An 11,527-nucleotide genomic window follows, 5' to 3' on the forward strand; every position below is an offset into this window, starting at 1 on the left:
AAAAAGAACCCGACCCGGCAGACGGCAGGCAGCTGCTGCTGCAGTCGACTCTAGAGGACCCAGCTTGCTTGATTTGAACTTCTTGGACTTTTGGCTTTGAATCTTCTCCCTCACCATATAGTCTTCGTGATTCCCTTTCGTTCCGTCATGTGGTATACATACGTATAGTAGAAATACTACAAACCGCCACCGTATCACTTCTCTGCGTATCTGACATAATCTGATGATGATCAACCTGCACTGATCGTGAAATGTATCGTGATGCCTATGGTAGAAGGCAGGGGAAAAGGGATCTTGGTATAGCGTTCTCGTTTTTTATTTCTACTTCTTTCTTCTTCTTGGATGAATTCGATGCTGCGAGCTGCGAAGAAGATCGTCACGGGGTATGGATCTTTCATGCTGATTCTTGTTTCCAATTCTTTTTCCAGGCATGGCCGTGGTGCAGGAGTTTGCATCCAGGGACTGCTTCCTTCAGCCGGCAAAGCTTTCCGATCGACCAGGAGCGCGATCCTAGCTTCCCAGGGGATAGACAAGCACGACGCGCCAGAGATCGGCGCTGTCTGGAGGTTTTCTTTTCGAAGTTTTTCCGCAGCGCCGACAAGAACAAGCTCGTGAGGTACAATGCTTTCATCTCGATTCTTTGTCCGCAATTCTGATCGTTTCGAGAGCTAGCAGTTCTTTCACGCCAATGCAGGACAAGATCAATGGAGAAGAGATCGCGGAGGAGAACACGACTGACGACGGGGTGGAGCGGGGGCCGGCCACGGAGAGCGCTAAGGCTCCCGACGGCTCCAGGTAGATAACTTCTCAATTGGGATTCCTCTTTTATCTTTTTCAATTTCTTCTCGGCCAGGAGCTACGACCGCGTGAACGAGAATGGAGAAGCGTTCGTGAAGCTAGCGTTGGTGGTTTATCTGGACCTTCTGGATATGGAGGACGACTTCAACATCTTCGTTGTGGACGCCAAGGAGCGCTTCATCATCGGCAAGTTCGCAGAAACGGGGCTGGGAATTATGCGAGTTAAAGCTGGAGCAGCGGGATCCGCTGGCAGTACCATCCTGGACTGGCTCAACGAGGAGAACTCGAGCCGAAACATCGAGAACTCCGAGTTCGAGGATGCACTTACACTGTGCCGGGAAGGAATCCAGAAGAGCCACGAGCTTGGCCGGACCAGCCTCAAGTTCTCGTTCATAAAATTGGAGAAGAACGAGGTTGTTTTCAAGTACTAATTCACGATCGCTCGATGTAATTCGCTCGTCGCTGGAAAGAAAGAAACCATAAGAGTAAAAGTAAAGCAGCAGGCCTGGCTTTTGAAGTAACTCCTCACTGGATTGGAGCTCCTCCTCGAGCTGCGAGTTCTCGTCGGTCGCGTCAACCATGAAAGCTTGTGAGAATACAGGCTTGAGCTAAAAATTTACTAAAGATGGTTAATAGCTAAACCTTGACTTGCACTGATCTCTTCGACATCGATATCTTCTAAACGAGCTTCCTCGATCCACTGTCACATATAATGTTACCATTTAAATCCGTCCTTGAGACCTTGATCCAGCGGGCAGTCGAGCCTGTGCAAAAGAAAAAAGAAGCTGCCCTTCCCATATCTGCATCCAGGACATGGAATGCTTGCGGCCATCCTCAGTCGGAGTTGCGGCGATCGATCGAAGAGCTCGCCGGCCTCGCTTTCTTGAATCCATGGCGCTCCCGCTCCTTCACTCTAGGGCATCTGTCTGACGAGTTTCCATCTGCTCTTTATTCTAATCTACCGGTGTTGTTTTGTCAAGAGTACTTAAAAACGACATGAGCTTGTGATGTTTATTTAAATTTATGAACTCTTTACCCAAGCATCCCTTTGATCTGTAGGATCTTTTCAGCGGGATTCAGTCCCTTTGGACAAGCATTAGAGCAATTACGAATAGTGTGGCATCTTCCAATCTTCATCTCTCCACGGAGGGCCTCCACACGCTCTTTGGTAAAGTCATCGCGGCTATCAGCAATCATTCTAATAAACAGTAAACATTTGGAAAATTTTACTAGGAAAAAAATGGAATGGTACTTACTTATATGCTTGGAGCAGAATTGCTGGACCAGGGAATGTAGGTGTGTTCCACCAGTAGCTAGGGCAAGAAGTATTACAACAAGCACATAGGATACACTCCCACATCCCATCCAGTTTTGCTCTCTCTTCTTTGGTTTGCAAGAACTCTTTTTGCCCATCTTCCTTTTGTTTTTTGGTCTTCAACCATGGCTCAATGCTCTTGTATTGCTGATAAAAATAAGTCATGTCCACCACCAGGTCCTTAATCACAAACATATGTGGCAGAGGCAACACCACAGTAGAAGCAATACCATCCTCATCCCTGTCAACTTTTGTTAAGCATGCCAGGCAGTTCTTACCATTGATGTTCATGGCGCAAGAGCCACATACACCTTCGCGACAAGAACGCCTAAACGTGATACTCGAATCATGCTTGTTCTTGATCTCAAACAAAACATCAAGCATCATAACGCAGTTGCTGGTGTCAACCTTGTACTCTTGGAGGTGGGGTGATTTGCCATCTTGGGGATTGTATCTGTACACTTGAAAGGACCGTAAACCATTGCTGGTCAAGCGCTTGCTTCCTAAAACTCGTGAAAGCATCCTTGGTGAAAAGTCATAACCTAAAAGATGGCCTTATTTTTATTGAGTTTAAGCTAAATTTAGGTCGCAACGAAAGAATGTAATTTGCACTATTTTATCGTAACTAAGCTCCAACATAATTTAAACATTTTATTTTGTGATTTACAAAATAATATTTTGAAAACCACCTTTTTTTCAAGGCATATATATATATATATATATATATATATATATATATATATATGCCTTGAAAAAAGGTGGTGTTCTGGAACGTACTGATACTGGGATACCCCGAGGTGGCTTTGAATCTTTACGCACGAAAGATTCAAAGACGAGGAGACGAGGAGAGACGGCTGTGAGGCGGATTCTTGGACTTTTCTTGCCGTGCTCAAGGCTTGCGGAAGCTTTGTGGCTCTGGAGACCAGAAACGGGCGATCGATCATTCGCGAGCTTGATGGCATTCGATGGTAAGTCCCGGGCATGCTCTTCACAGGGACGTTTATCGGCATGGACATGGTTCTGGCGACTTGCTTGGGGGTGTGGCCGCTGCTCAACGGGTGTTCGACTCATTTTCTACGAGGAACATTATCAGCTGGAGCGCACTGATAACAGGCTACAGCCACCTGGGAGATGTGAACGAAGTCCTGGATCATTTCCCGTGACATGGAGGACGGAGGAGTGCAGCCAAGCTCACTTCCGTCCCCGCGGCTTGCAGCCATGCGGGCCTGGTTGACGTCGCCAGGGAGTACTTGAAGTATGGTATTCGTCTGGGCATCGATCACTACCACTGCTTGGTGGATGTGCTTGGGAGAGCCAACCATATGGACGAAGCAGTGTCTGTGATAAACGCCATGCCTTTCGAAGCCAACGCCATGACTTGGAAGACGCTGCTGGGAGCATGCCAGAAAGTGGAAGAACGTAGAGTTTGGGAGGCTTGCATTCGAGTTGCTGCTAGAGCTCGACGAGAAAGACGTGGCTGCCATACAATGTCACATATACCTGTGTGGCAAACTTTGGCGATTTGACATGTCATATTGATGTGGCAGGATCCCATGCCATTCCCATACACCTTAACCAGTCAAATGTAGTAAGGAATGTTTTAAGTACATTGACTCATGTAATGTATGCGCCATATGTCAAACCTTAATGTATGCGCCAGGCTGCCTGCTACAAATTGATTGCCATAAATATCAACTTTATAGGGGTGAGTTGGGATTGTATCTGTATACCTGAAAAGGGTTTTATTTTTATTGAGTTTAAGCTTTAAGCTATTATCTCAAGCTCTAATGGCAAGCATCCCACTACATTTTGCAGGGGTTTGAGCTGGGAAAATATTCTAAATTATTAATTACTTATGTGTAGTAAATTTTTTAATTTATATTTCAAATTTATTAAACCAAAATGTAATTTGTAGTTTACTTATTTATCTCTATAATATAAAAAAATGATAAGATAAATAAATCATAATGATAATAATAATTTTTAAGTTCCAAATATTCTTTTGACATTACAATTAAAACATTTTTTTTTTCAAACTTTCATTGGTGTTGAGCCAATACTTTGGACCCCCATTCTTCTGGATCCCTCTAGTTTGTGTCCATCAATATGTTGCCTTGAAATCTTTGACAATACCTTTGAAATGGCCCCACCCAGGATCTAGGCCGTGCTGAGGCAAGAGTGCTCCATCTTCTTTGGTTGTGATATAGTAAACCAACTCTATGCATAGAGGTTGACAAGCTAACAATAACCATCTTCACAACAAGTGTTCAGTGTTTCATTGATCTTCAAGATTGCCATGAGAGACCCAATAAAGCAATGGCCACCACAAGTTGTTGGAGATGAGAATAGCGATGGCAACAAGAAGATGAGCCTCTTGAGCTAAGATCTAGCAGGGCAGAAGCTTTGTGTTGATGGTCTTACGAGAAGACCGTGCTCTCAGACATAGCAGTTTTTCTTTGCATAAGTTTGTAGACTTTAAAAAAGTTTTTAACTTGCACTCTTTTCTTGATGATGGCTATAGATGGTGAGATCCAAGTGCGTCATTCTGAGCCAGCCAGGCGAGATCCAGGTGGTGGGGAGTAAGTTTTCCGTACCGTTTTCCCTGGAGGAATTTGTGACTGTGTAAGACCAGTCCGGAATCAAGATTGGCACAGTGAAATACACGATTCTAAACGGAACGCAAAAATCCAGCGACGAGGAAATACTGGACAGAGTGTAAGCGCTCTAAGAATCTATCTATCTATCAAGAGATTGATCGCTCCTCCATTCGAGCCTATACTCTTCAAACTCTGTAACCTCGTGATGGACGATGTCTTAGAAGACATCTAGTACGTGACTTCCTTGTCAACTATGTAGGTGGTGATAGTCTGACGGCCTTGCTAAGAATAGCTTTCTAGGGTAGGAGAAATCACAAAACTCTCAATCCACAGTATGGAGTAAGTGCTCCATACCGTCCAGTGTATAAGATATAAAGAAGAAAAGCTAGTTAGAGAACTCCCTCACCGTTGACTGTTCTTTGCTATAATGTCTAATGCCATCTTCTAGAGCTCCATAGATGGTGCTTGCTATACCAGCCCCATGCTGGTTCCAGACAAGCCAGCTATCAGTTAAGCTTTGTTGGCCAATCTAAATAGTGGGAATTGGCTCATATTCTAGAGCTGTGGGGCATTCAACCTACAAAACTTTATAACTTAATTTACTATACAACTTGAGTCACCTCTACACCTAATGCCTCTTAGACCATGTACTTGTTCTGATGTTGCTATTGATTTAGAAGAGATATACCATTACCTCTTCCATCCACAGCTACTGCTAAGCCAAGATTAGGAATCTTAAGTTTGTACTTCCCTTCTGTGCTCATAGCAGAGAGTTGCTTTGTTGTGAGGGAACCTCTTTGCACATTCAAATCCCATGAAAATAAATCTCTCACTAGAAAATGCCATTGAAAAATGTGTTCTATCATCCATCTCAATAATGAAATGTATAATCTCTGAGTATATCTGGGAATATCTCTAGAATCATACCCCAACATTAGAACATTAGCTTCAATAAATTTATTTACATTATTTATAGTTTCATTGAGTTATAACAACTTTGTTGCTCAACAAAATATTAGCAAGGTTATACATGGGGCTGAGATAACAGTTGGCAAAAGGCATTAACGTGGCATTGGTGACATATGTTCTTTTGTGCAAATTTTGCCACAACCACTATAGTAATCATTGGCATTGGAAACAAATAAAAAAGTGAGAGATTGATTAGGTATAGTTTTATAGTCTAGAACTTGCCTTCACAATAGCTAGTGACATATTGGTATGCCATGCAAGCAAGACAAAGGGTGCAATCTTCATTTATTTTCTTAACAATTTTAACTTCTTTTAGATATCCTCTTGTTCCATATATGTTGCTGATGCTAGACATACTACAGCAAGTTACTTCCATTATACTAGGAGGTGAGATAACTCTCACATCAAAACCGTTCCAAACACACATGGAAAAATTTGTCATGGAACTTATTTATATTTCAATACTAAAAAAAATCCATTTCCTTTCAAAAGCCACACTTACAAAATCAAACACTCTGGTTTATGAAGTTCGTCAGTCAGCCACTTGGATTTCAATGCTAGTTTGTTTTTATAAAAAAAATCAACATTGAGGGCTCCTTATGCTTGAACTAGAGAGTTACACAATATCATAATGTATCTTGACATTAGTAGAAGAAAATGTTTGAAAAGACTAATTAACAAATATCTTTCAATACCTGAAATTACATTTTTAGAAATCACATTTACAATACAGTCCCCAATGCATACGTTAGCCTGGCAAAGTCTGAAGTTTGTTCTGGTTGCCAGGCTCCAGTAGGCTTTTAGAGCAGCAGCTAGCATTGGAGCATTGGCCACTTCAGCCAGGAGCTCTAGCACCTGCCTCTGCTCTCCCACTCTTGACATATCCCAGAAGGAGCATTATCCAAAAGATAGAGCCCCAGCGTTTCATCTTGTCGAACACTTTCATGTTTCCCTCAATTAGGAAAAGAAACTCGCAAGAGGTCATGGTAAAAACGTTAAAATCTTCTCAACAAACATTACCTCGAGAGACATAATGTGCACCGACATTGTGCTGGATTTCTCCCGCTAGGCACCATGACACACAGACTTGCAATTCCCTGCTGCATGTCGTCGTAGATGAGGTGAGGGCCGTCCAGGCACACAGATTATTCATAGATCTCATCCTGCCGCTCCTGCTGACTGTTTCCAGTTCTGTTCTTTTGTGGATGAAGCATAACTTCGACGAACACAGTAGGCGACGAAAGACCTTACATGCATAGAGTCACATGCTCTGAAAAAAACACAAAATTGACATCGAGATTAGGGCATAATGTTCCTTCTCTGTTTTATCAGCCGTTAGATTAAAACTAGATCAATGGTGGTTGCGTGAGGAAAGTATAAATTCTTCTTCAACGGTTAGGAATTCTATTCCGATTTAGGGCTTCAATGGAGGACGAAGACTACGTGGAACGGCAGGGCAAGCGGCTAACCAAGCGGCAAAAGCTAATGGAGCACCTCAACAAGCTGCCCGTGAAATCGGTAAGCTCTCCCTGTCTTGTCTAGTCATGGCTCGACATGTGGCTCTGGACAGCCACAAGCCATGATCGCCCAACTGGCTGGAGCGCGCGAGGAGCAACTCTTCGCCATTCCTCCAAGCGACATCAAAGAGGCCGACTTTCGCATGCGCTATGGCTTGATCGAGATCAAGCATTACACGCCCTCGTACGACCGGTGAGGTTTTTAGACAAATCTTTGTTTCTTTTTTTTCAAGTCTCCTTTATAGGTTTGCTGCCGTGGAGATGTCAGGCGAAACTCTTCACTGCGTCAACAAGCTCATCGCCAACGATGTCGCCTACTCGACTGCGTTCCAAGGTGATTGCAAAGGAGAGATGCAGGTCGCACCGATACTGGACAGGATGCTACGGAACCTTGGCCGCTTTACAAGGCCCCGGGAACTTGAAAAGGAGCCGGCTTACGGCCAATCACCAGACCCGTCATCGCCATCTGACAAAAAAGCGGACTTTGTGCTCCAGTATGAGGCTGACAAGGAAGATCTCAAGTCCCAGGTGGTCCAGGTTGACGAGGAAAACCTTCCCAACTCTCAGTCTTCGGACTCTTCAGCAGATTACCCGCTGATAAAACCTCAGTCCGCGAGCAATTCTTCTCCGAGGCACCATTCAGATTGTAAGATGTACGTGTACACTAATCGCTACACGCTTCGTGGACTGCGGCTCAAAGTGACGGTGGATTTCAAACGCGACGCGGGCGTCGAGGATCTCTACCAGCCAGCTATGTACACCATACAGGAACTGGTGGAGACAGCGGCGCGTCCGAAGAGCTACAGACCGCCAGTGACCATCATGGTAAGAATAGCGAGTCACTTGGATCATGAGCGCTGACATATCGTCTTCTAGGCCGGTGACAAGGATGACTGGTATTACGGAATCCTGGAAATAGATGGTTTTGTTTGGGTGGAAAACCATCAGATTGATCAGGCCAGCTTGCAAGGTAAATGACTGCACAAACGGCTGCCAGTCTAACTATTTGTGGTCGTGTGCGCAGAGTTCCCGGAAGAAAAGATGGAGGTGAATCCGAAGAAATTCACTCCAAGCTTCACGCGTGCCGAATTACAGAACAACTTCGAAACGTGGAAGAAGGACTTCGCTAAGATCAAGATGAGAATCCCCAATGGTCTTCACCCGGTTGGCCGCTTCTTCATCAGGTAAGAGCCGCGTTTCCAAGCGCTTTGGTATTGACAGACTTGCAGGACGGTGCAAGGGTATAACAAGATGCCTACCCTTGGCGGTGAAGCGGAGCTTGCCAGGGGGCAAAAGAGGTTCTACGATGGCATGCTCAAGACTCTTGTTGGTCGTCAAGTCACCAACTGGAGTCCCCAGGATGCGCTCAATGCGTGGAACGCACGCAAGTGCCTCCTCGAGATCACTTAGGTGCGCCAGCCGACAGTAAACACTAGAAATGACACTAGAAATGTCGGTGTTTTCAGGTTTTCCAATTTTTGATAGTATATGTAAAAAAAAAATTCGCTACTATCCGATGGAATATAGTTTGCTACCTTGGTTCAACATGCCATACCCAGATAGCACAGGGCTCTTGAAACTATACCTCGATCTTCTCTCTGCTCCCACGTTGCACTCCGAGTGTAGCCACTACAATGCCACCTAAAGTTGGACAATCCAGAAACCACATGTCGAAATGCCAAACTTGGTCTGCGATTGCTCCTTCCACAGGCCTGCGCTGCCATAGAGCTTGACCATGAGCATGTAACAAGCCGAGTCACTGGAACCGCTGTCCAACTCCACAAAGCGATCAAACACGGCTTTTCCCACCTCTGCACTGTTCCACTTGCAGCAAGCGGCCAGCAGCGTCGAGCATGTCATGGATCCACCAGCGGTGAAAGGCATGCTCTCCACCAGCAGCATTGTCTCCTCCAGACGGTTGGCTCGTCCCAGCGTGCCGATCATACAGTGGTAGTGCTGTCCACTGTGCTTTCACCGCCAGCTCCTCAAACGGAGACTTGACACTCTCCACCAGTCCTGAGTGGCTGCACGCCGATAGCATCGGGTTTCAAGCCTTCGTCTTTCTTACTGTGGAGAGCACCAAGCACTCGATCGCTCTCGCCTCGAGCACAGTAGCCTGCCATCCAAGTGATGACACAGAACGACTGCTGTGTGCTGCCGAAAACTCAATGTCGAACAGACCATCTCTGTGGATGGACTTGGCCTTGAGAGCAGTGGCATTAAGTCCATGTGTCACTGTTAGGCACCAACTTTGACTACGTGGTCAACGTTGGTCAAAGGGAGGCTCAAGGGTATATTAAGGCATGTTAAAATTACCTACCCTAAGGGTCACAGTGGAGCGGCGGTGCAGTGGAGCTTTTGAGGTAGCTCAGGGGTGGTTGGGTGGTGAGGAACCTCAAGAGGTGGCATAACATAGTCTAGGGCAACTAAATTTTTGTCTTTTTGCGCCGGATCATAATAGTCACACACATCCCGATGGTGATGCTAACAATCTGAGAGCCCGCTCGCTCTCCCCCTTGCCAGCGTAGCCCTGTAGGTCCAAGACAGAATGCTGGAGAAGGGTTATGTCAAACACCTTGTGAGCGTCCACAAGGCTCCCAGTCTTTGCGTACATGTCTCTCCCTGAGCAAGCTTTTAGAGAGGACAATATCATAATGTAGAAAGTAATTACAGAGTAGGGTGGTTACAAATACCATATTTAGGACATGTTACAAACGAAAGTTGTATGTCCTTTCAGTTGCAACAAGAAAAGTTTTAAAACCAATGCATCCATTTATTTTGTCCAAATAAAAGTAACATATATAAGACACTAAAAATAATATGTGACAAGATTTTCTATTATATCTGGAGTAAAATCTTGACAAAATAACTGACATCATTTTTGAGGTGCATGAGTCAATCCAACTCTAATAGCAATATCTAAAACATTATCTAGAAAAGGGATTTTATATTCAGTCACACTTAAGATCATAAAAGAAAAAACCTTACAACCATTATTGTGTGGAGGGAATAAAAATTGGAAATGGAGGTGGAGACTCATATGAAATGCATGGGACCAAGTTCGAGTAATAATAACATTTTAAGCAAATTGAATTTTGAATGGTATTTATTGGTATGTATATTAAGTTAAACTCTAGTTTTTAATATGACATTGACAATATACAGATTCTTGATAGTTTAGATTGTTAATCTTGGAAATTTAGGACTTTAGAATCATAATAATGTTAGAACCACTTATATTACAATTATATATAATAATGTTCTTACACATGGTGAAGAACAATATTTCATTGGTAAACACTATAAAGCTCTATTTCGTTAAAGTGGGAATTGTCATTATCCCACTTGTAAAATAAGGTTTCCAAACCTTTATATAGTATATAAATATAACAAAATTCAACTGCATTGAGGCACATGTCATTTTATTTTAAACAAGGAAATGTCTACTCAATCATTTCTCCTCCCCCTGCCACTGCTTCACCTCTCTCTTCTCCTTGTCATCGTCATCCAATTTCTTTCCATCCTTTTAATATTGGCTTAGTTGCTCTGAGTCTAGGTGGAGCCCAAGTCCCCATTCAATCTTTACTTTCCCCTTATTAATAAAACAACTTCGTAGACTTCCAATAACATGCTGTAACACTTCTAGTATAATGCAAATCCTCTCAAAGAATTGTCTTTTAATATTAATACAATGGCATGGAACCCCATGCCATAATAAGTTACATTTTTAAATAAATACATGCCATCTCAGACTGTTATTTTTTGCCTCCAACGCCTATATAATAATCTTGGAATTTCATCACTCTCCACACTATCAGGATTTAAACCCAATAGTAATGCCATCTCTTCTCTAATACGTCCACGCTCATGTTCAGTGGTCGAAGAACCCATCCGGTTGAGCAGATTATGGAGATGCGGATAGTGCTTGGCTAAACAATATACATGCCATAAATGATGACTGGTGTCTGTCCGATCAAATGGCTTCTGATATACCGTTCTATCTGCCATTTGGTTGATTTCTGCAGCCACCTCCTGGACTGGCCGGTTCTCTATCACCATCGCTCCAAGCCGTTTTGCAAGGTCCCCCAGAACATATGGTTTCTTCTCCCTAGTTTCCATACTGCAAGAGATGGGGTGCACTGCATATGTGTGCATGTTCGCTGCAGTTTTAATCGGCGAGTCATCGATGATAAGGATTTCACTTGACCTAGCAGTCCGGTTCATCACTACAGCCTCTGGCTTGATGAAGATGGGCTTGCTACCCCTCACATGGACTATAGTCAAGCAATCCTCCTGCGTTAGGAGAAAGTCAAATGGTAATATTACTCGTG

At 43.9% G+C, this 11,527-nt stretch overlaps 2 protein-coding genes across 2 annotated transcripts; one reads left to right on the forward strand and one right to left on the reverse strand.

Annotated features, from left to right (window-relative positions):
• Positions 1 to 1,830: 1,830 nt before the first annotated feature.
• LOC9657825 (succinate dehydrogenase [ubiquinone] iron-sulfur subunit 2, mitochondrial) lies at positions 1,831 to 2,596 on the reverse strand. Its single transcript, XM_002978116.2, has 2 exons — positions 2,055 to 2,596; positions 1,831 to 1,996 (listed from the first exon to the last, which is right to left on the reverse strand). The coding sequence occupies exons 1-2, from the start codon at positions 2,498 to 2,500 to the stop codon at positions 1,831 to 1,833; spliced, it is 612 nt and encodes a 203-aa protein (XP_002978162.2). The 5' UTR covers positions 2,501 to 2,596.
• A 4,508-nt stretch (positions 2,597 to 7,104) lies between these two features.
• On the forward strand, positions 7,105 to 8,748 carry LOC9653139. The gene is made up of 6 exons (XM_002977947.2): positions 7,105 to 7,197; positions 7,250 to 7,389; positions 7,442 to 8,021; positions 8,073 to 8,166; positions 8,221 to 8,380; positions 8,426 to 8,748. The coding sequence occupies exons 1-6, from the start codon at positions 7,105 to 7,107 to the stop codon at positions 8,604 to 8,606; spliced, it is 1,248 nt and encodes a 415-aa protein (XP_002977993.1). The 3' UTR covers positions 8,607 to 8,748.
• Positions 8,749 to 11,527: the final 2,779 nt, after the last annotated feature.

This window comes from Selaginella moellendorffii, unplaced genomic scaffold, assembly GCF_000143415.4.
Source record: "Selaginella moellendorffii unplaced genomic scaffold, v1.0 SELMOscaffold_36, whole genome shotgun sequence".
In the NCBI taxonomy this organism is placed as follows: domain Eukaryota; kingdom Viridiplantae; phylum Streptophyta; class Lycopodiopsida; order Selaginellales; family Selaginellaceae; genus Selaginella; species Selaginella moellendorffii.

Bases quoted from the DNA above. Each gene is read 5' to 3' on its own strand.
- LOC9657825 (XM_002978116.2), bottom strand. From the start codon at position 2,500: ATGATGCTTGATGTTTTGTTTGAGATCAAGAACAAGCATGATTCGAGT. The intron at 1,997-2,054 runs GTAAGTACCATT...ACTGTTTATTAG, and splicing joins ATTCTGCTCCAAGCATATAA to AATGATTGCTGATAGCCGCG.
- LOC9653139 (XM_002977947.2), top strand. From the start codon at position 7,105: ATGGAGGACGAAGACTACGTGGAACGGCAGGGCAAGCGGCTAACCAAG. The intron at 7,390-7,441 runs GTGAGGTTTTTA...TCTCCTTTATAG, and splicing joins TACACGCCCTCGTACGACCG to GTTTGCTGCCGTGGAGATGT. The intron at 8,167-8,220 runs GTAAATGACTGC...TCGTGTGCGCAG, and splicing joins TGATCAGGCCAGCTTGCAAG to AGTTCCCGGAAGAAAAGATG.